Below are 27,118 nucleotides of genomic sequence, written 5' to 3'. Positions count from 1 at the left end.
AGTTGCTGAATGCATTCAATCATTTAGACAATCAATCACATCAGAGTGATAAGAGCTGCCTCTGGAAGTTATCAGCAGCTTCATCATCAGAATGTCAGTCACATTATTGTTGTGAGTCTGATCTGAACAGACGTTTAAGCTGAAGGCGTGTGACAGTCACAGGATGTTGAACTGGGAGGGCAGAGACTCACCCAGTACAGCACATCCGTCCAGCCCTCCATGGTGATACACTGAAACACTGTCAGCATGGCAAACAGGAAGTTGTCAAAGTTGGTGATGCCACCATTGGGACCGTGCCAGCCTTCCCTACACTCGCTGCCGTTGGTGGCGCATTGGCGCCCGTGCCCTGAGATCGCACATGGAGCTTGTTCCTCTTCTGATAACATATCTAAAGAAAAAGAGGAAAGAAATGTGTCTATAATGATTGCTACATTATTTCAAACATTATCTCAAACTACAGCCCCTCAGACAATTTAATCAGGCCCTCACCATGTTTACAATGTATTGTTATACCTGGCCTGCAAATACGTTTCTTTACTTTTTCCCATTTTCATTGTTGTAATTGGAGAAATCATTAAACTTTCAAGCAAGACTTCAAAATCGTGTCAAAGAAATGACTTTCTATTTGACATTTAGGCTTAGCTGCTGATTTGACACTTGCTATGACCGACTGCATTTTACATTTTCTAAACCTCAAAGAAAGGTTGACCACCAGGTGTGTAACGTGACTCACTTCACACCTGCAGGGAGAAAGCTGCTGTTCTCCTGGAAATCGTTCTCGCTCGGTATTACTCTAAGGAACATGCAGAGCAGCACCGTGTACGAGGGAGGCAGGGGGAAAACAAGCACTGGTTTTAAGCGGCCCCCCTAGGAGTGAACAACCTGGCCAGTGGCCACCAGGTAATTTAAGTTTGGGACCCCTGAAGAGACTTGCCATTTCAGTTTGTAAAATGTCATCCCAGTGCTTTTCTTGGCTAGACCTGCCCTGCATAGCAGATTGAGGCAGAGACGACTGGTTAAGGTTAGGCATTAACCTCAAGTATGTGTCAGGATAGCCAATTGGTCAGGCTATAGGACCTGAATAAATCAGGTTACCGATATCTCGACGAGCGTGGATGCCTGGCCAATCCTAGCAGGCTGCAGATATCATGTCATGATGCTGAAACCAGAAATACACTAAACATGTTTTATTCCCCATTTAAGATTTGAATCAAATAATGAAAAAGTGTGCCTAACCCTTCTATGATTGAGTCTGTGCAATATGTAACGCACATTCGCTATTATGTAAACCTGACTTGGTGAATTGTGTAAAAAATCCTTTGCTCACTTGCTTAACTGGGCCCACATGTAAATATCAGGTTTCACCTTCTGAATCGAGAATCGTTTGTTGATGTTTGTTGAAAGTTTTAAGGTCAGGCTAACATTACTGCTTGTTACAGTATTCAAAATACAAGATGTGTAGACTAGAAAGTTGACTTGATTTCATGTGCACAACAGACAATCAAGAGGGCGTACCTGAGCCAGGAATAAAGCAGGTTGCGTGCATTTTACCGATGAAGAGCTCCAGGCCGATAATAGCATAGATGATGATGACAAACAAGACCAGGAGGGCAATGTGAAGAAGAGGTACCATGGCTTTAATGATGGAGTTCAACACCACCTGTAAACCTAAGCAAGGAAGAAAATAAACACATTATATGAAGCTGCTGTACTTTGAATGCGCAGTGAGAAAATACCGCTTCAAACGGCAGTTGCACCAAAGTCTGCATCCCTGGTCTTACTGCAAAAAAAAACCCTCTTGTGGTTCATGATGGTTCACATATTGACAAGCTGATGATGTTAACACAAAATTATGAATTTATAATATTTTGTTTATCAACAACAGATGTGAGCATACAGTATGTGTGCAGCGTGTGATTATACTGTAGCCCACTGTACAACACACAAAAAGGAAGTTTTTCTAATATTTGATACCAGTGTCAGTAAATATTTCAGAAAATCTAGAACAACATAAAGTTCATGAATGTGTCACTGGCGTTTACTCTCAGTTTTTAATCACAGAGCTCATGTCTCTAGCGCGCTGATGTAGATGTTGAATGGATTTTTTTGAAAAACAGTCCTCAGGGATGATACATAGACCATCTGGACTCATCATGTGTAACGATCCAACCTACAATTTACTGGGATTATTAAGGGCTGTGATCATTACACAGTATATACAGAAAATATGTGTTGAATCTTGTCTTATATTGAGTTGACATGGGTTGTGTTGGCATATGGAGCTCAGTACTCACTGGGTACTCCTGAGACCAGCCGCAGGGGTCGCAGCACACGGAAGGCTCGAAGGGCTTTAACATCGAATCCACCTGGTTTACCTCCGTGTCCTTGCATTGACGGATGGGTACTTTCTCCTTCGACTTCTAACTTCTCTTCTTTGGTCAAAAGCTCCAACACAACACTGAAGAGTCTGTCAGAAAACAAACCTCACACTATTAGTCCGGCGAGGAAAACATACTGTATAACATACCATAACACGTGTAGATCTGAGCTGCTTATCGTTCATTGTATGTTCCAGAGAATCCTTATCTTGTGTTAGTAGAGCTGAAAACATTAGTCGATTGATCGATTAGTCAATGAATAGGAAATAAATCAGCAACTATTTTGATTAATTGTTTGAGTCTGAGAGGCCAAACAAACTATTTGCAGATGTCACCTTTGAGTCTGAAAGAACGACCAATCAATTCATCAAGAAAATGATCAGCAGCATTATTAATCAATAAAGAAATGAATGGTTTGTTTCTTCATATTAACATTACAGTAGACATTTTTTCAAGCAATATACTAGATGTGTATTTTCTGTCTGACTGTACTGATTCCAGATATTACAAGCGTATCAATAATCATTCATGTGGATTCATTTTTATTTTATTGTTGTTGAACCCTCAAATTTAGCTCATTTATCATTTAGCAGTGAAACTATAATTTAGCATGCATCATCAGTTTACTTTACAGCCACCCACGAACCATACTGATATCACCAGGATACGGTTGGATCAACAAAAGTACTACACATGTAATAAATACAGTGCCCATTAATGTTAATAGATGCTATAAAAACTGGTGAATAAACACTGTACTGGTAGCTTCCACACTGTAATTTTAAGACCTGACAAAACAATGGTCAGTTATTTATTTTGTCAATGCAGTTAGGAGTATACAAAGATAAATGGAGTACAAGAACGGTTTCCTACTGTGATCACAAAGTGAAATCAGCAGCGGACAAATCTCTCACCACGAAAGAGGACACTTCATTACAGTCAGATAGACATTCCTCACCTAGCCAAGAGGGGAAATCATCTCGACACATCACATCAAAGATGCGGACTAAAAGCAGTGAATGAAGCTGCCGATAGGAAGGAGTTCTGAGGGCCAATAAGCACAGTCTGCTCAGGCTTATGTTATACTGAGTCACAGCTGTAAGACTGACCGCCTGCCACTGGGGTTTCATTACTCATCCAGTCATGTTCAAAAGAAAACACATCAACCTTATTACTGCATATACCTGAGGAGAACCGCTTTCGTAAAAGTGATGCATCAGGTTTCTTTACCAGTCAAGCTGCATAACCTCAATGAGTCTCCGCACTATCTAAGGAATTATAAAAGTGGTTTAAAATGCAAATCACTTTACAATCAATTTGTAAAGTACACTAACTATCTGTCTTAGTTAATCCCTCTTGACACTCTCACACTCTCAAATCACTCTTGATTGAGCCACTTAAGGAACTTTTACTCACAAACAATATTTTATCTGATAAAAAAAAAGCATAGTACAACCACAGCAGCCATAAAGACAGCAATAGATTATACTGAATCTTTCGACAACGGGCACACTTTCACTCTATGAAGAGCGTCACCTAACGACGAAATACATGCAAACTCTTCAAAGAGCTGTATCTTCGAGCGCCTACAACCTTTTTCTAACCTCTGTTGAACCATTACGTGTCCTGCTATTATCTATAAATACAAAGACACACAAACATATTGAAGCCTGCAGTGAAGTGGGCTGAACTTTGGCCTTGCAACATTCATTTATATAGCCATTTCAGGGCCATATATTTTGATTCTGGCCGTATTATTTCAGTGTGTCATGTCAGTGATGTAGCAGCAACAGACACTCTTCATAGCAGGAGCAGCCGTCGTTGCATTTGATTGCATGGCAGATAAACCCTGCATGCCGCATACAGACAGAGATCTGACCCAGCTGCCCACTGGACTGTGTGTATAAGAGGAGAGAGAGGAAGGAAAATAGAAGAGAAAAAAAAAAAAAGACGCTGCGATTAGGATGAAGATAACGAGAGGAGAACGTGCAGGAGATAGGAATGAGGGCGGAGTGAGATGGGGAAGGGTAAACCATGACGTACAAGATCAAAATGGATGGGGGAAGTATAAGAAATAGCTGCAGAGACAAAGCAGAGCCGGATGGGAGAGTGTGAGCGAAAGAAAGTCAGTGAGAGGAGAGGGAAAAATGGGAGGGAGTGTTGGAGAAGAGATGAAGTATGGAGAGACGGTGACTCACTCCAGTGGTGGTAAAGCTCTGATTTATTCTCTCTGTCTTTTCTGGGTCACATACTGTGGGTGTATGAGGGTCTCTATTAGCCGCTTGGAGCAGAGGCTTAAGTAACTTTAACTTTAACACTGACTGCCTCTCTCAGATACACTGTAACCTGCACCTGTCAAACTGTTATGTGGACTCTTCTAATTCTGAGATGTGGGTCCGTCCTCTACGCCTTGTTTTATATGCTCTGACAATTCACTTGATACATTCAAAGACAGGAGGCTCATTTAAATGTGACAAAGCAGAGCGTCTTGATAAACTGGATATTATTGACTAGTATAGCTGACATTTTGTGTAATGTGCTGCTGCCTGTCTTGGCCAGGACTTTTGTAAATATTTAATCTCAATGTGGCTTTTCCTGGATAAATAATATTTCAATAAATGAATTAAAAAAAACAGATTAAATACTAAATCCACTGAAAAAACGAAACCTCATGATCCGGTCTGTAAAATGACACAATGTTTGGATCACCTGGCATGATGCCCAGTGGTTCAGGTAATATGTTTAATCAAATACATTATATTTAGATCGAAGAAAACATCAATTGAAATAACTGAACTTGATGACTTACCCAATGACGACAATGACGAAATCCAGCATGTTCCAACCGTTTCTCACGTACGCATTCTGGTGCATCACCAAACCATAAGCGATAATCTTCAGAAAGGTCTCAATTGTGAAAATGATGAGGAAGGCATACTCAACCGTTTCCTGCAGGTACACAGAATAAAAGAGAGAACAACAGATTTTTGATAAGAACTAGATATGATGGATTGTCATGAGAAACCATGAGCATGGCATAAACACAGTGTGTTAGGTGCAACAAACAGAGGTCACAAATACAGAGGCACACGCAGACACAATAATCTGGTGTGAACATTTTAATCCAGCTCTGTAGTATCCATGAATGTGCTCAATGGAGTAAAGAGAACGCAACCTTTTTTGAGGAAAAATCTGAGAAAACAATGGAAATAGGTCCAGGACATTTTTGGGTAATACTTTAGATTACAGTCTGTAATGTACAGATGGTCCCAAAATGTATTTATGTTGCTGCAAAGAAGCTACAAATTCGAAAACATAGATGCTTCACAAACATGTTCAACATGGCTGCACCGAATAGCTATACAATCACCACTGTTTCAAGGTGGGCACCCAAGATTCCTGTCACCAATTCAGTGTCTGACCAAATTTAAAATATGGTCACAATCTACACTTCTGCCAGCGACGGCCATAAAATCACAGTAGACCGGAGAGAATTACGTTGCACATTGCGTGCTGTAAATTAAAGCATTAGCTATCTGCACGCCAAATTAAGGAGTTGCATGTTGTTACCCAAATGCCAGTCACAGAGATGGCTGCAGTGAAGAAAGCATCAATGGGGTATTTCATATTGGATGAGCTAGTCAAGCTTGCTGAGTCTAAGAATAGGAGGATGACTGTATAATATCTAGTTCACCAGTGTCACGTGTTCTTTTCCATGTGAAAGTTCAATCAATTCAAAAAGTAAAAACAGCCTTGTTTAACCAGAGCAGACACATCTTGAGCTCATTCTGATCTGATTTGGTTTTTTTCACGCTTTACAACACTTATCTCTGCACATATTCACAGAACATCATGAAAGACATGAAAACATGAGACACCTTTTCACTCCAGGAAAGAAAGACAGGAAAAGCAGTGCTTTGATTTAGCATCATGTAACCTCAAGTTAAAACTGGAAAGACCAGATGCTGTTTGGCTTTATTGTTTGGTAAACACCAAACTAACCTGGAAGTGGAGGACTGGGTGAACATTTGTGGTATTGAACACACCACATCGAACAGCTGACAACTGAGATCTACCTTCTGAGCCTCCATGACAGCAAATTACAAGTCAGTAGTCTGAACTCATAATCCAGAAATAACAAAACAAAACTTAATTAGCTTGGAAGTTTAATTGATAATACTAGTCCAGTGCAAAACACATGTGTTCAGAACTGGCCGTGGCTTGGGCTCAACACACATAGTTGCATCACACACCCAAGTCGCATCTTCTCACGGTCAGAAACATCAGTGAGATACACTCTGGTTCAGATAAAAACACCAGCGGCAGTCTTAAGTAAAAGTAGGTAACCTGGGCCTGGGGGCCAAACTAAAAGGGCTTCTACTTCGGAGGAAAACATTGCTGGCTGTGTTACGGATTCAAATTTTTGTGTTTTAATTATTATATATATAATTATTTTACAAAAAATTAAAAATACAATTAAAATAGTACACATTATTATTCCTTAAACTATATTATATTAGGGCTGAAAGCTCCATCTTGAACAGAGTTAAGTAAATGCAAATACACAAAAAAGAGTTTGCCTGGGGCCCCAAATTAAAAAAAAAAACTCTGAAAAACACTTCCAAATTAGTCGCAGCCAGAAAAATCTGTGAAATATATTCTCTGCGTGGTAATTTATTAGTTGCTTGCTTTGACATAACCACTGCAATTATAAAGTACAGCATGTATTTAATAAGCGGCGGTATTTTGCTGGCGGTTAGTTAAGTAAAGTTAGTATTAAGTCATACACTTGGGAAATACAGTCTTACTCACGGGAGGAAAACACTCCTAAGTTGCGAAACACGACGAAACAAAAGTCTGATTCTGCTTCCAGTTGGCTATCCGCTCTTGTTGACTATGTGAACCAGACTGTGGTTGTAACGTTTTATCCAGCATCCATTTAACGTCAGTATATATCCAGCACCCAAAGCAGACTTTGTCCAGCATCCAGCAGCTAAAGGAAGTGCAGTGAATGTAGAGGCCCTGAGTCCACAGAGTCCTGAAACTCTGCACCCGCTGCTGCACAGTGCGTTGTGTGCAAGTTTATTCAAAATGTATTAATATTAAATGTGTTGCATGTCACAATTTGCACCAAATTCGACAGAAGCACTTCCTTGGGTCCCCAGCAATACACCCACCAAGTGTGAATAGATCGTATGAATGGTTCATGCCCACATACAGACAGACATGACAGAGATTCCTTGTTTTATAATTAGATATAATATTAAGGTAAAAAGTTGCTTGGCTTTGTAAAGATGGGAAAGCACAAATAAGGACCAAACGGCACTGATGGATGAAAACACTGATTCACTTAGCAGGAGAACCAGTCAGAGATCTCTCGCCCACCGCTGTATGAATCGGCTGAGCGAAGTTAAAAAATGGAAAACACACTTATATTAAAAAGATGTTATGTAGAGACTAGAATCAGTGATGTAACACAGCATTGCACCATTCTACTGTTGTTTCAAAGACAGAGAGAGAACAGCAACATCAGGCCATCAGGTTGAGGTCGAGTGAAGATATCAGAGGCACACGTTGCTAGATGAAGGTGGCATGTGCGTGTTAGCGCAGTGCGATGTGTGAGACGCTGTAGGTGGACACACTGGGGTCACTCAGCTTATTTAGGACAGTCCTGGGACCTCCCTGGGGATATGTAACCATAGAGAGGCCCTCGTCTTCCTTTATGCATAAGGCAGGTCAACGTAAACTCTGCACACTGGTAACCATGACATCTTTCCGTCAATACAAGAGTCATTTAACTTTTCACATGGGATGCCCAAGGGCTCTTATAATACACAATGCAGACAAAATGCTAAAAGCCACGCACACACACATATATATATTATTATATAGATAATAACCTCTTCTGCCTGAGGGAATCCTTAATCCTTTGCTCTGTGTTCTCTGCGGACACCATAAATGCAAGAGCACTGTGGGCTGGAGGGGCTCGTTTTCCCAACAGTTTACTGCAGATTGTGAGAAGCACTTAGCCCAGAATAGGAGACATGGGCCTCTTTGTTAGTGAAGTAAAAGGTTGAGTTAAGCTTGTGGCTGCTGCCTCCATGACGGAGCATGCTCGATGCCGCAGGGACCAGAGAGAACTGAACGATTCAATCGAGGATGGAAGGGAAGTGACGGAGAGAGAACATTGAGGCCAAAAGGAGCGATAGAAAACTGCTGCAGCAGTTAAATGTTGGTGTAACACAGGCTTCAGTTAGATGGTTGAGTACACATTCACAAAAAGTATCCAGCATGTCTTCTTATATGCCAAAGATCTATTAACAAAGTGCCTAGTGGTGGGCACATTCTCCATGTGAATACAAATATATATATTATATAATATTTTCTCTTGTGTGGTCTACAGCAGTAATTGAGTAATAATCGTAAAGATACAGAAAGCAGCATGTAATACGTTGTCAGAACCGTTTTAGCTTTCCAAGGCACAGTTAATTTATGCAAATTGCCACTTCCTGCTTTGTGAAAGCATGTTAAATATAATAGCAAATGATAACCATTCCTTCTCAATTAACCAGCAATTTATTCAATCATCAGCACGTTATTCTGCGAGCAGAAATAGACCGAGGGAGAGACACAGAAAGAGAAGGAGAGTGAGGAAAGAGGCCATTGGGGATGACCATAAATATCTCTGACTCATCTTAGTTTATTTCTGCTATAAAGAGACCGTAGTATGTTCCCTTTTCTCATACAGCATATAATATATTCATTTTCAGTGTTCACTTAACTTGCTGCTCTTGTGTTAGCTACACACACAACATGATACATCACACACGCTCACACACACACACACACACACTTACACGGCATATGTTTATGTTCTGAAATACACGCCAACAATATGATAAACTCATCACACGGCATAATGCATGTTCCTCCTCGACCCCCACAGTCGTACAGTTTCCTTTCTGTCACAGGGTGAGTGTTCATGTCTACAGGCACGACGGTTCATCTCGCACACTCATAGAGCTCAGATCACCATGACAAAGGATGCTAACCCGCTGAACCATGCATTCCTTTACAGAACTTCCCACTTGACTGAGATATGCGGACAGCGGCAATGTACACCTATTAAGAATTCAGATGGCCCTGTGCACAATGCCCATGAAGCTCCATCCATCTTCCTCCAGGCTACACACAGAATATCAGCAATTAAGTTTTGTGCATACTAAGAGTTTAAATGGAGCTATAAAGTACAATAAAACAGCTTGCCTTGCAATTACAGCACCCTTGTTCAAAACATTATTTTTTATTATTTAAATAAAGTCAGTAAAAAGTGTAGCCTCCTGAAGTGAGTTTCAAAACTAATTTCAGCCATTTCAATATATATGTATAGATAAAATACAAATTTAACATGAAACACTGTGCTCAAATATTCCGTATTGCAATCTAGCCACCCATATTCCATCTTCTAATCAAGTCAAGTTAATTGTATTTATACAGCACAATATCACAAAATGAGTCATTTGCATCTGCCGGACAGGAGACACCAACCGTGCAATAAATGCTGTGTGTACAGAGTAGACCAACATAGTAAACTCACAGCAGAGACAATCAGGATTACAATATGCTTGTTCACTTTTTTTTGCCAAGTTGCTACACAAAAATACCACTATCATGACTGCGAGCTTAACATAAGGACGGCGTTTACAGTAAGATGCAGAAGAAAAAAAAAGAAAAAAAAACTATTTGTTATGTAAAGATATCGTGTAGTAATGTCTACCTGTGCAGTGAATGAAGTCGTTCTCCCTCTGTGTGTGTTGTTATCATAGCTTCTCCTTGCAATGTTGACATGTTTTGAGTGCATGTTAGTGCACGTGAGCTGCCCCACTAGTTAGCTTCCGGTTAGCTCGCAGGCGCGTTGGAGATCTCATATGGCGGTTACAGGTGATAACGACGTACGACAGCGTCGTCGTGGAAGCTAGCGCCCACCTTCCGGTTTGCACTCAGGTGAACAGCTCAGTCAGCACTTTCGCAGTAGTTAGCGCTGTTAGCATAGACATAGACATGTTGGGTGCCGTTGGGTGGAAAATGAAATGCAAACAATCTCGATTCTTTCACATTTAATTACCAACAAATTAAATGTACAAGTCAACCAGGAAGTGGCGGTCTACCTGAATGACGGTCTATATGTTAAAGACATTGGGAGGAGGCCTGTGACCATAAAATGCCACCAAATTCAATTATGATGGTTATTATTATTTATTTTTGTGATCATTGTGTGGTTCAAGGCTGTTAGTTAACGCGACTATTAGCAAAATAAAATTAGGCTTTGGCGTAAAATTCAAGTGTCATTCTGTAGTTTTGAGGAAAAACGGATAAAAATGAAAAGTATGCTGCAAACCGTGGCATAAACAGTAAAGCTATATATATATATATTAGATTAGGAACAAAAGATTATTTTCCTAATCAATTAATCTCCATTATTTTCCAGACTATTCAAGTAATCGTTCGGTCTCCAAAATATCAATTGCAGTTGATGTTTTGAAATGTCTTGTTTAGTGCAATGCACCAGACCAAAACCCAAAGACAGTGCACAGGACTAAGAAAACCTGAAAATATTCATTTGAGAAGAAGAATTCAAAGTGATTAATGCAAATACAATTTCTGTCAATCAATTAATTGAGGAATCACTGCACGTCTAATATATGAATTCTCTAACAAATAAACTATGCAGCCTATTTAATGTATGTCTGATTACATGACCACCTGAGTGTTACATGTGCATGTATGACAAGCCACGTCTGAGCCACAGTCACATGAGTCAGAGTTGTATAATGCATGTTTGATATCTGTGTGCGACGAGAGCGCTTACAAGCATAGCAAACACAACAAACCACAAGTCATAGTACTGATGTCGATGCTAACCATATATGGTACAGTAGAGAGTACACACAGTCAGTGAATGCAACCAAACAGCACGGTGTGACGACACAGCAGCCAATACATGACCGTAAACTCTGCAGCTATCAGCCACGGGACAGTTTGAGAGCAGATCTCTCTTGAGTGTCACAGAAGCGTTATATCATTTTGAAACTCATCCTGCACACAATGAGCAGACATATATTCTGTCGGACTTCCCACATCATTCACCAGCTACATCTCCCTCCCCCATGCGCTCTCCATCTCTCGCTAACTCTCTTTCCTTCCCCTGTCTGTATAGATCAGTCAGTGCCATCCAGCCAAGCCAGGGGAGGGGGCTGAGGGCAGCCAGCATTTAGTGCTTCTTCACCGCCTACTCTTGCAGGTTTGCACAATATACAAGTGTGTTTGAGTGTGCAGTCTATGTTGGGATGCCTGTGCATAAGTGTGTGTTATGTATGGGGTTTGTGTTCATCTTCTGTATATTTTGATAAGGCATGTCACATTACCAGGTGATTCTATTTGTAGTCATTTTTACATTTTATCCCAGTTTATTAATAATCTATTGCTATTTCTCATCAGGAAATAGTATAATGTGTTTGCTGAAATCCCTCCACATGTCTTTGCATTGCTTTTATTGTTACCTGTTCTTGTGTTTGATTCTGAACTACTGACTCAATCCAACAATAAAACAAAAACAGCAGCAACAAGATGTCTTGTTTCTACTTGAATCCATAACATTTCAATTCAGCGACTACACTACAAGATACGACGAAGTGTACCGCACACCTGTTTGTATGCAACGTTCTTTATAGCTCTATATAGCTGGGACCATATGTTTAGATGCACTTTACAGTATGTGTCTTTGTATATGGTGTATGTGTACACACAAGTGTGTGTGTGTGTATGTGAAGAACTGTGGGGGCGGCAGGAATTGTGAGGATGTGGATGTCACTCTGCCAAGGAAAACACTACAAGTGCAGGTCATCTTAAGAATACCCACTCTACCAATGTCTTCACAAAGGAAGAAAACATCATACTGAATACTTGTTGCATAAGCTCAGTGATGTGTTGCTTAGTTTTGCCCTAAAGTTACACGATCGACACAGAATTGAACAGCGATGTAGTCGTTCAATCAAGATGTTTTTTTCAGTTTGTAAAATGCTGCAGCTGTCAGTTCCTGTTTGGCTTAACACAGCAATAGCTCAGTGCAGTTAAACTAGAATCACAGTTTTTTAAAGCGGCCGTCTACGTTACAGCACGACTTGTGCTGTATTCAACCCGCTGAGTTCATGAGAAAAACCATTAAAGCTTCTCTTGGTGTTGTTTAATTGTGTCAGTGTTTTCCTGTGACTGTTGATGTAGAGAAAGAGGCAAGTAGTACATTTGCAACCTCAATTCTGCAACACCTCACAGGGAGTAAAGCATTCTCATGTATTCCCATTTCAGTCAAGCCCACACACTCATATCTCTCTCACAACTCAACTATGGACACACACACACACACACACACACAGTGACCCCTGATCTCTTTATCCCTCATGGTTTTTGTTCTTTGTGGTTCATCTGCAAAGTGTGCCTGTGAATGTTATTGTTCCATACTGTGCAGTAAATCTATAGAAAACATGTTTATCCTTGCAGATGTGTGTCCATGTAAGGAAGCACCTATAGCTTCATGGAAACCAAAAAGAAAATGGCTAAACTCAGGAAATTAAAGTCGGATCCCAAAAATTCCTCTAAAGCTTTTGCCTCAAGCAGGCATTTGACGAAGTTTAGTTTAAGTTGAATATTTTCACAAAAAAGTGTTCAACTGACCCTGTAAATGTTTTTTCATTTCCTGTGAGTGGAGAAGCTGAGAGATGAGAGAAGATACTCATCATACAACTTGTTATAGTAGTTTTAGTGCAATACAGCTATTATGTATCTTTACTGACTTAGCAACAGATTGCAGAGTTGCAACAAAGATGATACAACCGTCTTGACTCTAGTATAAAGTCCCAAGATATTATAATGTGCAAATATGTTAACTGTCAATGCTAATATACATTTGCATTGGTGAAAATAACTACATTGAGAGTAGAAGCAGGACAAAACAACAAATCATAAAGAAACTAAAAAAACAGAAAACTCACTCTTGTCACTTGTCACTCTTGTTCATTGCATCATATTCATAAGAAATGATAATTATTATTAACAGAACCTGAGGAAAAAAAAACACATTAATTCATAAATCATCTGTCATTCCCCTTTAAGATGGCCTGTTTGACGCACACAGTGTGCACATGCTCTTCTGTTCTTCATCATGACTGCACTTCCACAGAGTATCCACACAAAGCTGGCTCTGCCTCCCTCTCAAACACACACAAACACACTCTCACACTTGCACACACGTGCAGTAATACACATTCAAGATAACAAGCAGGGACAGTGCTAGTGTGAGCCACAAATGAGCAGTTACGTTAAGTGACTAAACACATACTTTTAACATCATCTCTATGGGAGGCCACAGTCCAGACGTTGCTGCTTGTGCCAGCCATTACACACACACACACACACACACACACACACACACACACACACACACACACGCACACACCGCCAACTGCTTCATCCATCACACACGTACAAATTTACGCTCTTCTGTACATGTGCAGCCAAAATACTGACACACGAAGCCCTCCTCAGATGGAAATATATGTCATCAACTCCCCAAGCGTAGACTTGAAACATTACTACAAATACTATCAAAGACTGTTGCAAAAAGCAACATCAGCAACTGAATAGTATTAAAAAAAACACAGTGGCAGGTTGTGTTTTGAAATAAAGGCAAGATATGGTCAATTAAGGGCAATAACCTGAAAGATTGTGGTGCATGTTAACTAAACGTGTTTTTATTTGATTGCAATTCTTTGAATTTACAGCACACACTGTTTAATTGGCACAGAGACTGTGACCTTGAGTTGGTGACTACAAAGCTGGCAAATAACACAAGGCCCTTTAATACAAGAGAATAACAAAGTCAATAACAACATCTGCATCCTTAAAACAGGTTGAAAAGGCAAGATGCAGGATATCATGGAGGCACTTACAATATCATCAGATGTCAGCTCAAAAGAAGACATTTCACTGTATTGTGCCTCTGATCATATTTGACACGAACCACTGCAATCTGGCAGATGCCTCTTAGTGGCTGGGTGTCACACTGGAGCACTTGGTGACTGTGATCAGTCAACAGGCATTTGCTGCCAGTCACAAGTTTGGCACTGTGATGGTTGTTGGTATGTATTTACATCAGAAACAACTTCTTTGTTGGTAGTTGCTCACTTTGTAGGGCACGGTCGCTATGTGCATTTCACGCCTATAGCAGAGTTGCATGCAAATACAAAATATATTAACGGGGCTTTGCTTTAGCGTGGCTTTTGTCTCGTGTAACAGGCCTGAGAGTTCATTGAAGTCGTGTGCATGAGTGAACTGACTGACTCAGTGTAAGCTTTAGGGGATAACCGATGATAGATCTGTTTTAATTAGTAACACTTAAGTGTGTTTGAACCTGTGAACCAGGAACTTCTGCTGGCCTGCACATGGTGTTGATGAACGAGGCCAGTTTACGTTTAAATACAGTCGTGTGCCATAAAGCTAAGCGCTAATTTACATAAATCGATTTAAAATGTGTCTTGCAGCACAGGATTAATTGTCATGGAGACAAGTATGCTGTGTGTGATTATAGAGGATAAACTGTGGATCCTGTGCGTGACTTCTTGATTGTAAAAGGGAGATATCGTACTACTCACCATGGTAGCAGCCATGTTTGGCTTCTGTTTGTTCAATCCATTAGTATTCACTCACACATAGCATTTAGAATTTGTAAGCCTGCCATCTCAATAAAGATGAAATTAGAAAAGCTGTGCTGTCTAGTTGTGTAATAGTATAAAACACAATAACATTACATCACATTAGATGACAAGCATGTAAGTGTCATAACAAGCTTCACTTCATCTTAAACAGATGGGACAGTTGTCTACAATGACCATCTCCCGCCCCTCTCACCTAATCCTGTGTAAACCACTTGAGCTTATTCTAACACCAAATGTCAACATCATAACAAATGTTTTTTTTATAACTACCAAAAATCCAGATATTAAATGAGGGACTCACTAGAACCATGGCACCAACATGTGTGTGTGTGTGTGTGTGTGTGTGTGTGTGTGTGTGTGTGTGTGTGTGTGTGTGTGTGTGTGTGTGTTTTCCTCAGTCCCTCTGTCAATAGCATTAAATCATAAATGAATATTATTTAGCAAAATGATTCACGTAAGGACTGGGCAATAATTCAATATGATAATTTCATGATGAAATCATATATCTAGATATTGTGATACACAAGGGTGTGTCATCTAAATTGCTAAAAACAAAGGCATACATCTGAAATTTCTCAGAAAAATCTGAATTGATAAGAATTCTGCTTTTGAAAATAGCCCTGTTTCAGTCAAACTATCGTCATAATCTGATTACTCTCTATTTGTGTGCATGCATGTTAACATATCAGTACAGCTGAAAATATGTATTAATTTTTCCCTATATTTTTGCTTGAAACTGTTATTTTCATTTATTAAAGTATTTTTCAATCTTCAAGTTTTTTTTTATTTACCATGTGGTTAATTAAAAAAGACTTTATTTATTCAACGACCAGAAAACATGCTGTATCGTAATATAAATCATTAGCAAGATATCAAGTGATCAGAACATTTTGGCCATATTGCCCAACGCTCATGTTCTTAAAATTGCTGATATCCTCAAATGTACCAGCATCTAAATGTGAAGCTGATTTAGGCTGTGAGTTATCTGCTGTCGTCCAAATGACCTCTCTATTGGTTTGTGTGGGACATTTCAGTCTTTACATGTTTGTGTCCTTTTGTCCCCAGTAAAATAAATCGCTCTGCGGCTCCAGAGTTATGCAATAACAGTGGTACGGGCAAACACTACATGATACCATGCGCGATTCACTGTGTGTTGCCTCAGTAAGGAAGAGATGTATGATTCATATTCACCATGAAAAGGTCATTGTTTTGCTCAGCTACCTTCAGCCGGAGCTGCCCAGGGTGTTGTGTCTCAGATAGATAAGTCAGAAATGACCTTAAAGCAAAGGCGGGAGGGTTGCAGACTATTTGTCTGTCCCCGAGACAAGGTGGGTGCAGAGGAGACACAGTCACGTGCAGGATGGGTTGTGTGTCTTATATTGCAGTGAAATGACTAAACAAAGGAAGAGCAATAAAGGAGAAAGCTAAGCAGAAGAAGGAGGAAATGACTGTGGGTTCCTGACAGGGTTTGCTGTCTTACATGCACGTGTGTGCTCGCTACGTCCTGTTACTCACTTGTGCCTCCTGGTGGTAGCAGCACCTCAAGCCTTTGCCCAATGTTCTGCCTGAGGAGGAAATTGCTTTCTATTTATAATGAGCTGCTGCATTTAACCAAGCCTTACTAACAAGACGGGCAGACTCATGCTATTAAGGCCTCCGTGACTTTGCAGCATTGCACTGTTCTAACCCGGAGCAGCTCTGCAGCACCGAGGCACTGTGTGGACAGTGTGACACCAGCAAACAAATTCAGTATGTTTATGTTGATGGTGTTAATGTTGATGGTGTTACCTGAGAATGCACTAAATGAACAGTCTACACATTCACGAGCCTAGACGTCAGCTTGTCTGTATTGCAACATTTCAGTGTCTCTCTGCGTTGAATGTGTGGATGGGTAAAAACCTGCTTAGTTCGACAGCCTGGTGATGTCATTTGATCCTTGCTTTACACATCAGGCCCCTCAGCGCCTCAGGTTTCATATGAGTTCTCAGTCCACCTCTGAGGCTGCAGAGCAGAACGGTGTGAAATGACAATCTCCACTACAGCTTACCTGCTGGCCGCTACAGAAAGCATAGCTCAGCACTTTTGTCTCTAGTGCTCCTCCTGTGACTACAGCGTGAGTTCTGTAGAACAACTAAGGCCAAGCTGGCACACCTGCCCTACAAAGTAGTCTATTGTTCAACCTCTGCTGAAAAGGGAAAGATTGCAGTATTTGCCCTCTGGTTTAATTCTGCAGTGTCGACATTATATCAGATACCAAAGGCTTGTGCAAGCAATAGACAAGGATCAGTATGAGGATCAGCAAAAACATATACTGTATGGTGCAGTTAAGGAAGCATCCATATAAGCACAGAGGAGGCAGTTATGCGTTTTCAAAAAGTTAAGCTTTGTCCTGACTACAAAGGATGTGACTAAATGATGAATAACTTGATATCTAATCATCAACATGTCGTCTCACCTCTACTTCATGATCTTGTTCATGAAGCATGTAAGCCGCATCAATGATGCTGCTCAGTCCTCAACTGTCTATGCAAAAGTGCACAAAATGTAGCTTTGTGGTTCATTCCTATAGGTGCATCCACAGCTCTAATCTTCGACTCGTGGACAGAGGAGACATATACAACATCCATTAGAATACAGTGACAAATATTACACAGCGATGCCGCAACAGGTTCAGGCATAAGACATAATGAAGGCATCGTTACAAAATGCCAAACCATCCATCACATGTTCACACTTACAGATTTGGTTTGCATTATAATGGCTGAGATGAGACATAGTATCTAGCTTCCAAGCCAGCTTAGTTATTTAGTTGATGCCAGACCTTTCGTGATCTGAACACATAAGAAGGTGAAGCTCTGAATGTCAATTCTGGCAACGCTCTGAATTTATAAACATTGCAGTTAGGCTCCATAATGGCTGCATTGCAAATGAATAAGAAGACCTGAGGTTTAGCGGTTATACATACTGTAAAGCTACTAGTATGAAATAATCACCTGTCAACGCATGGTTTACAATCAGTCTGAGGCTGGGACACACAATAGTGAGTGGCTTCTGAAAACTCACAACCGAAAGTAGCCTTCATATTAAAAGAAATGTATTAAATTACTTTAAGCATCAAGACTAGCTCGAAACAGAAAATGAACAAAAATAAACTGCATTTGTATATTCTGGCCAGTCCCTGGTTTACTTAATAAGGTCAGTGTGGGTGCAGATACAATCCAACGGGTCGGATTGTTGCATCCGTAAACAAAAAACAAAAAGAGAGCTGGTGTGTGTGTGTGTGTGTGAGTACCCCAGTCCACAAAGACTTGCATGCTGATTAGAATAGTCTTTAAACTCTATTGCTGCTGTATTTGTGTTCACATCAGCAAAATGCACAGATGTTTCGGCATTGCTTTTCTCAGAGTCCAACCAGACTCTCAATGTTTTTCTACATTCTTGTTCGTTTCTTCTTACGCAAGTGTGAACATTTTCACTTTCCAGTTGACACTATTAGGACAATCCAACTCTTTCAAACCTCACTCCCAAACTAACCCTGACAACACACTGTACATAATACTGTATCAGGTACTGTAATGTCCCAGATGGCCCACTTTCCCCCTGATGCACCACCGCTGTGTAAACAAACACCCTGAGGTCACCCTGCAGGAGGTCAAACCGAGAAGCAGTGCATCTTCTCTAAAGTAGAGCAGACAGCCTTTTAACTAAAGCTGTAGCTTATCTTACACAGCAGGTTCAACAGCGTAACAGACTGAGAAACACTCTGCTGCTTTTTTACAGCGAGCTGGTAACCTCCTCAAACATGTTCCTGCTCTCAGACGAAGCTTTCAAGAACATTGAAATGTCTGCAGACACACTGTATGAGCTCTTCATGAATCATTGAGCACTACAGCTAAATTCTGCCCATGTAAAGAGGACCACATTCTGTGTGTTTGTCTGGCTTTTGGAGAGAGCACTCATGCTCAGCTGTGGAACAATGCTTACAACACTACATCACCCATAATTCATCACACAGACATAAATGCACAAGGTGCACAGAGTGGTGCAATGACGATAAATTCTAAAAATAGAAAGCTGAATAAAACCTCTGTACAGGGAAACTATGACATGATAAAGCACCAATGAGGATAGTTGTCAACGTGTTTCTCTGTGTCGGCACAGCAGATACTTGAAATCTGCATGATAGAGCAATATACTAAAGATACAATCTGTATGAAACGTCTTACTTTTACAGCAAAATCTCTATATACTATACCTACCATATCTCTTATCAAAAGGACGATACAATCACATTTTTTCATCTGGAAGAGGATTATGAAGTAACGATGCATGTTGTAATGAATCTTGAAATTATTCAACCAAACAAGAGAACAACAGAGATTATCTTCCATTCTTTAACTCCTTATCACAAACCTAACAAGACAGACATTAGGATTTTGACAATGTGAACTCGGAGAGACTATAAAACCTATGCAAAGCAATACCAGTCTGTTTTTGGCTTTAAGTAGCAGCACTGATACAACAGGCACCAAATGAATAAATGTATCATAGTGACATATACAGACTACTCACCAGGTCATGGTTTGTGGAGTTGGAATCATCTGCAGGGAAGGGGACATAGACAGCTAAGGCCATACAGTTGGCAAAAATAGCAATTAATATAAAGATATCAAATGGCCTGAGAAAAAAAAGTTAAGGAAAACACGGAAGAAAATGATGTAACAGAGCAATAAAGAATAACACACTACAAAACACTTTTCCAATCTCCTGATGTAGTCTGATTACTTTAAAAAGCACTACACGAAATTAACGGATGTGGCCATCATGAATAATTACCACAGCTAAGATTGAACAAAGGTATACACAAAGGACCTGTGAACAAGTATGGCAGTCAGCAACTAAAGATCATTTTCACTATCAATTAATGTGGCAGTTATTTTACCTAATCCATTAATCATTGGGTTTATTAAAGGTTAGAAAATAGTGAAAAAAATGCACATGACAGCTTCCCAGTGCCCAAAGTGAAGACTTGTTTTGTCCGAATTACAATCCAAAACCCGAAGATATCTAATCTACACTGATATAAAACAAAAAATGTTTTGAAAATATATATATATATAATATCCAAAATAGTTGCCAATTAGTTTTCTAATCTAACCGCTTCGGCTCTGTGAACAGGTAATGCTCTTTGGTCAAATCCCAACACTCAGACATTCACCCAGCTCTACATAATACCACTGTAAAGGATACTTCCACTCCACCAGGCTGATGCAGGCCCTGCGTATGGGGTTGTTGAGGTTGAGGCAGAACAGAGCCCTTGGTGGCCTGCTGTTGGCATTACTGCCCTGTTTCTTGCTTTTGGCATACTGTTGCCGCTTCTTCTGTGCCAACGCACCAACCGGGATGGTACTGGACACTGGAGCAGGCAGGGCAGGAGGTGCGGGAGGTGCCACAGGGGCTGGGGCCGCAGCAGGGGCAGGGGCAGGGGTTGAGGCGGGAGGGGCCTCTGGGGCCGCGGGGGCTGGGTCTGGGGCAGGCCCTTTGGCGCTCATGGTGTGGGCGTGGCTCTGTGAGGAGCATCCAGCAGCATGGATCTGCCCGGGTAGACTGGGTGGCTAGAGAAGGGCAGAATAGTCTGACCAATGAGCTGGCACGTCACCAGGGGGAGCGACTCTGGTGCTGCTGGCATAATTTGCCTCTGAGAATGAGAAAAGGGTGAGATGAGATCATGGCATTAGTACATTTTACACTTTATATAACAATAAAAGGATTATCGACATTGCTTTTGTCTGCCTTCAAATTACTACATTGACTTGCACAACACACTAGAATGCACTCAGGTTCTTCTGCCTGTCTATAAAGCCGTGCACGGCCTTCTTAGGTCAACTGGTCTGATATCTTCAATCATTCTTTAGTCAGTTCAACAACTGGTGAAGCTGCCTTTAGATGTTATGCCCCTAGATGCTTTAATACGCTTCCTGATGAAAGATATACTGATAATGTGCAAAACATTCTAACTGAATAATATGTAAATCTTCCTGTATGCTCGTTGTGATTAGCGAATAGTGAATTACTATTATTATTACTTTTCTTTGTCTTTTCATAAACTTATGAGCATATGAAACATGCAATATAAATAATGCTTCCCTTGCCTTTAATTAAATGTGTTTTTCTTCAAGCTAAATATTGACAATCCAGCTCATACTGCAAACTGTACTTTCTGAACTAAAATATGGCTTTCCCAGCACTCTGTTGTGCTGCAGCAGGTATACAGCATGATGCTCCAAATGGTCTCAGAGACAAAGGGACTTCAGTGAAGTAAAAAGGTGCAGGAGTAATTAATACTGGTGTATATACAGCACATACTGGCCCACAATTAATATTTAAGACAATGTGAGAACCTTTACTTCGGCTTAGACACAGCTGATATTATAACCACACACACCTGCACAATTTAAAGATGGCAGCTTGTTGAATTGCTGTAGTCTCTTCAAGGATAAAGAAGCTGTTCGTTTCCCCTAAAGCATGCAAATAAAATAATGTGATCTTATGTGAAAATAGTGAGATGTGCAACTGAAGCCGAGGATCGTTCAAAACCAGAGATAAGGCACGTTGGCCTGGTTCTCATGTTGCCATCAAGACTCTGCATTTATTAAACAGCATTTCCTGAAACTGAACATATTCTATGGGGAAAAAACTGTAAGCAGATGACATGCAGATGTCAAAACACACACACACACAAATTAAGCTGTAAATTCAGAGCTGCCACTCTCAGGCATCACTTGGTCCCATCAGTTGTGTAAGTCCTTGAACTGCTGAGCAGGCCCGCAGAGGAAGAAGCAGAAAAGGTCACATTGCAGTGATGCTCCAAGAGGAATGCATCTTCATATTTTACAGGAAAATGGGCTATGAGTGGTACTGTGATGTAAGACTGCACATATTGTGGAGAATTTAGGCTGCCAGCTTCACGTCTCCTTTGTGCTACGATGCTGCCTTCATGTAGCCCGGGCTAGTGCAAGCTCAATGTGGGAACAATGCGTACAAAATGCGCTTCTTTTGGAATATTCATTTCACCGCTGCATCGACAACGTCGACCGTTCCCCCGTGATAAAAACGAACACTGACATTTCTGCATGAGCGACTCATGACAAATTAACCATCATCAATTGTCCTCGTATTTCTCCTTGGACGCCACCAAGGTAGGATGTGATAAAAAAAATCACCCCAAAAATGATGTGAAATGACAGACTGACTTGACTCCGAGCGCTCAAAGGGAAAACTGAGCAACGCACAGCCGTCAGATGGTCCTCGCTGCTCAGCAGAAACAGCTGGCAACGTTATTACAACAAATCAGTGATGCTCTTACACTCAGGGCTAATATAGTGGACAGTCCACATGACCAGAGCCCACCTCCGTTTGTAGAAAAGGTACCAGCCTGGCATCAGCCCTGGCCATGCTCTATTAAAATGTATCTAAATGTATTTGTTCATGACAAGGCGGTGAATCTCCTCCCCATAATCCACAAAACATGACAGCGTCGAAAGGAAAGTGGCCATTTAATAATAACTGCTGTCCTCTGACAATAATGAGGAAAGCATCACCATTGCCTGCATGCAGCAAAACGCAGCTATGCTAAGAGGCTAACTTCAGTTTGTGGAGCAGAAACCGCACCGTGCTGTACCTTTTCTGAAGACTTTATGACTCAGCCGCGGTCCTCTCCGCTCGGTAACACGGGTCCAGGGACAAAATCGCAGGTCCGGTCTCAAACGGCGGTTTAATATGCATCAGCTCCGGCAGCAGGAGGGACACATAAAGCCTGTGCATTAATTATGCTCTTCCATGGTGATCGTGGAGAGCTGGAGACAGGAGAGTGCGCACCACACAACAGAGCATCCTCATCCGCTGCCTACTTATCGTCACGGCGCCAGTTAACAGAGAAACGAGTCTACATCAGAAAGCGAGCTGTCCTCCTTCTGCTGCTGCTGCACAAGACCCCTCACATCACAAAGGTGCTATGGCATGTGCGCAATGTAGCGCTCTGCAATAGAAGGAGACAACTTTCAAACAGGGCGTCACATTCAGCATCCATTGCTCACGTGAAGGTCATTAAGACAACATGGTAGGCTACCATTAAAACACTGGTTTAGCAACTTATCTTATTAAACTTTCATGGGCACACTTTCGATTAAGGCACCCTACAAGCTTTGGTATGGCAAATATATTCAATTATAAATGTAATAAATTATGAGTCATTAAGAACTAATTGTGGTTTGCCAAGTTGTGAAAAATCCCCCCTGCAGTTACTTTTTTCTTGAGAATTTATATTATTTCTTACTTGAAATGTTAGAAATGTCATTTTCTTCTGAGACAATTATATAATAGAAGTCCAATATTCACTCTCTTTTAGCATTGTTTTTAGTCTCCACCAACTCCTGAGGGGCATATCTGTTTCTTTAACTGCTAAATGCTCCACTATGTTCTTCAGTTAGTTACTAACTTTGCCTGCTGCAACTGAAAACAACAAAACGAGAGCAGTGAATGTAATACAAAGTAAAGCTATGATACAAACAGCGAAACAATGATCTGAAACTCATTATAGCGGAGCTGCAGATTCAGGTGATGATTTTCATTATGTTTATTACAACATTGTCGCATTGTTCACATTGTTGTTTGATACATTGTTAGAATAAACATATTGATTACAGCAGCTTTAAAAACATCAATTATGTATACCAAATGATATAGTGAGCCATGTCGATCATGAACCAAACTAATTTTGCTGTAATGATATTAATGTTTTCCTGCCAAAGTCAGTGAAAATGCATCCTTTCAACTGACAATATGTTGCCCTCCTTTAAACTGTTTACTTTTGAATATGTAACTACATTTCCCATTTGCCAGTGCATGTGTCCATGATGAGAAAGTAAGTCAACACCACCTTGCCAGATAGATGTAACACACACATACATGCCTCTCTTTACAGCCGTTCTTTGAGAGCAGCACATTCTGTAATATTTCAGATGTGTACAAAACTGTTCCTTCATATCTTTTTTTTTAAAAGAGACGTACAGGGCAACTGTGACACTCTTTTACAATCAGAAATAATGTTTAAAAAAGTCTGTAAAATACTAAATCATCAGTCCAACTTATTCATTTCTGATCTCAAATGATGTCATTTATTTTGTGGTGTTTAGTTTTGTAAAAGACATAACCTTGTCTTACACCAACACTGTTGACATTGTTGTCGCATAAAATATGTTGATTTGTAAGTTACAATGCAAACTGCATCACGAGGCACGTGTACATCTGTCATGCATAACATTACATGTTAATCCTACCCTTATGAAAAACTAATGACCAAATGATAGTTCTGACCCTCAGAAAACCCTTTAAAAACTCTTCTCTGGATTTTATTTTCAGTCACTTGTTAAGTTGGTCGGTCTTGCCTAACAGTTGTTACAGCAACTGTTGGGCAAGACTGACTTCGCAGTGTAATATAAAAGTATTTAAATGAATGGTATTTCCTTTTCCACATAATGCTTTCATTAATAGCGATAAACCATACTACAACGTAAAAACAGACCCTGATATCATAAAATGTTTTAGTTGCAGTTTGCTCAAATAGCAGTGACCACAGTTCAGTAGGCCACACTGTGATATTGTAGTCTGTGCTGTGAAAATACCTGCCAGAGTAGAAGAGCTGACCCCAGGCCTCTGCTTCACCTACATGTCCCAGCTGACAACAAAGAGCAGAAAACACTCATCTTCGTCCCTGGCAGGCTGGTCAGTGAATGAACGGCAGCAGTGTTTGGTGAGAGGTGGAGAACGACTGGGCGAGGAGGCAGGGACGAGACTCATCATATCATCTTACCTGTCTGCCCAGGATAATGGTTTCTTCTATCATCTTGAATTATTCACCTACAGATGAGGTGGTGTGTGTGTGTGTGTGTGTGTGTGTGTGTGCGCGTGTGTTTTTGTGTGTGTTTCTGTGTTGGTGGTAATTATGTGGCAGCGTGTGTCAAATGGCAGAAAATGGTTTTGATGACATTCTTTATTAATTGGCACTTGTTGATTATGTAATTCAAGGGTTGGCAAATAAGAGACACACCTGAGGGAATGCACTTAAAAAAAGAAGCAGGGATCATGATTGGCCCCTTCACCAACGCAGACTGAAAAACAATCTACAGGATATTTGATTAAAAAGAAACTGTGATCTGAAAACATATTTGAATCAACATCTTCATACAAAAACAAATACCAGTTTCCCCAAATTCAGAATTTCACCAGGGCTTATTAGGTATTTCTGTTATTTTGTCCACTCTGTGTTAGATATATATTTAGAGAAACAGTTCCAGCTTAATTTAATGATTATATGATTTTTTTTTAAAGTCTAATTTAAAGAAGACCATAACTCATTTGTTAATGTGGACAGCTCTGTATTATGTAATGCCTGTAGAATTAAAAGGAGTACTATAATGTATCCACCTGATAGAGCCATAGATTGTGTTTTCACATTTCAGGCTGAGGATTATCTGTTTGATGCTGAAGGAAGGCAGAGTGCAAATGCTCAAATATGCAATGCAAATTAATAAAGGTGGACAGGTGGAATCCAGAGACATTGAAGTAGCCATTAGCGGTGTTGATATGCATCTAACACAACTTTTGATCACAAAACAGCAAAGGTAAGGCATGATTTATGGTTATATAAAGTGAGTTTATTTTGTCTCCTCTTCGGCTGCTGGTTCAGTGAGTTTTGAGTCTCAGCCTTCATAATGCCATTTTGTTTGTGTGGGTAGCGTAGAAGAAGCAAAGCCGCTAGCGCCACTGTTTGAGCATGCACCATTAGCGGTTTTTACTGTGTGCTCATTGAGTTGCCTGGTGCTGGAACTGAGTTTTGTTTTGGTAAATATAGTTATCAGGAACATTTAGTCAAGATTCTTCCAGTCATGTGTGTGCAGGATGAATATGTTGCTACATGTTTAGATCCCCCCAGTAGGGGGGCACTCGAATATTCTGACACTTTGGGTCAAACCACTCTCATTTCTTTCCAGTAAATGTGACATTGGAGCCAGCAGGCAATTAGCTTAGCTTAGCATGAACTGGGTTTGCACCTCTAAAGCTTATTAAATAACATGTTATATCCCATTTGTTTAATCCGGACACACTTCAGGAAGTCACTGTGCCTTGCTAAGAAATAGTTCCAGCACGGTTTTTGCACCTATTAAACAAACAAGATATAATATAGGTCTTAATTGGTGAGCTTTAGAGGCACTGGTAGGCATTGTTTTTATCCCTGCCTCCAGGCTTTACACTAAGCTAAAAGCCTGCTGGCTCTAGCTTTATATTCAATGCACACATCTTCTAATAACTCCTGACAAGAAAGCAAATAAGTCTTCCCAAAATATGTTGACAGCCTTCACATCCAGGACATTGGAGGTTGTTATAGATTTACCCTGATTTAGACATAGTAACCTATTAGCAATACTTTGTACTTTAAAAGGAAAAAAATCACTTGTGTTTATTTTTCTATAGCCTCACTCTTGAGAAATGTTCTTTTCTTCTCTTTTTTTTTGCTTCTTTTTCTGTTGTTCATGACCTGGTTTCTTACTGATGAGTGGATTTCCCTCCAAAGATCTGTAGTCCCTGGTGGGAAAGCGCATTGCAGTTCATTTTAACTGAAAATGGAGTAAAAATATAAACAGAGAGTGCAGTGGCCCCCAGGGACCACGGATGCCATTTGGCTCCACCCAGCAGTCTAACCACCTACGATTTGATCTGCTTCTTTACTCTCTGCGCTACCAAACACTCAAAACCGAAATTAATTTTATTCAAATATGGGAATTCACTTTGAACCCGAATCATTAGAAAACAGTTGTTTTAAGTTTTTCTGCGTTCATAGTAACAAAGGAACATAACAAAATCTTAATTTCCCAGTCATTTATTTTTCATTATTCTCTGTTATTCTTTTTA

General features: G+C 40.4%; 1 protein-coding gene across 1 annotated transcript in view; it reads right to left on the bottom strand.

The window, feature by feature from the left end:
* The window catches only part of cacna1da (calcium channel, voltage-dependent, L type, alpha 1D subunit, a), a gene marked incomplete at both ends in the record, with an annotated part of 51,880 nt that extends 31,180 nt beyond the window's left edge, over positions 1–20,700 (bottom strand). Inside the window, 6 exons of the mRNA XM_079156979.1 lie at positions 192–388; positions 1,516–1,668; positions 2,295–2,467; positions 5,188–5,327; positions 19,721–19,826; positions 20,399–20,700. Coding sequence (XP_079013105.1) covers positions 192–388; positions 1,516–1,668; positions 2,295–2,467; positions 5,188–5,327; positions 19,721–19,826; positions 20,399–20,700 — 1,071 coding nt within the window. The remainder of the gene's footprint in view (positions 1–191; positions 389–1,515; positions 1,669–2,294; positions 2,468–5,187; positions 5,328–19,720; positions 19,827–20,398) is intronic.
* Positions 20,701–27,118: the final 6,418 nt, after the last annotated feature.

The sequence above is a fragment of the Pholis gunnellus genome (assembly GCF_910591455.1).
Source record: "Pholis gunnellus genome assembly, chromosome: 3".
In the NCBI taxonomy this organism is placed as follows: Eukaryota; Metazoa; Chordata; class Actinopteri; order Perciformes; family Pholidae; genus Pholis; species Pholis gunnellus.
Note: the sequence above shows the minus strand (reverse complement) of the source record. Positions and strands in the feature narration are given on the sequence as shown.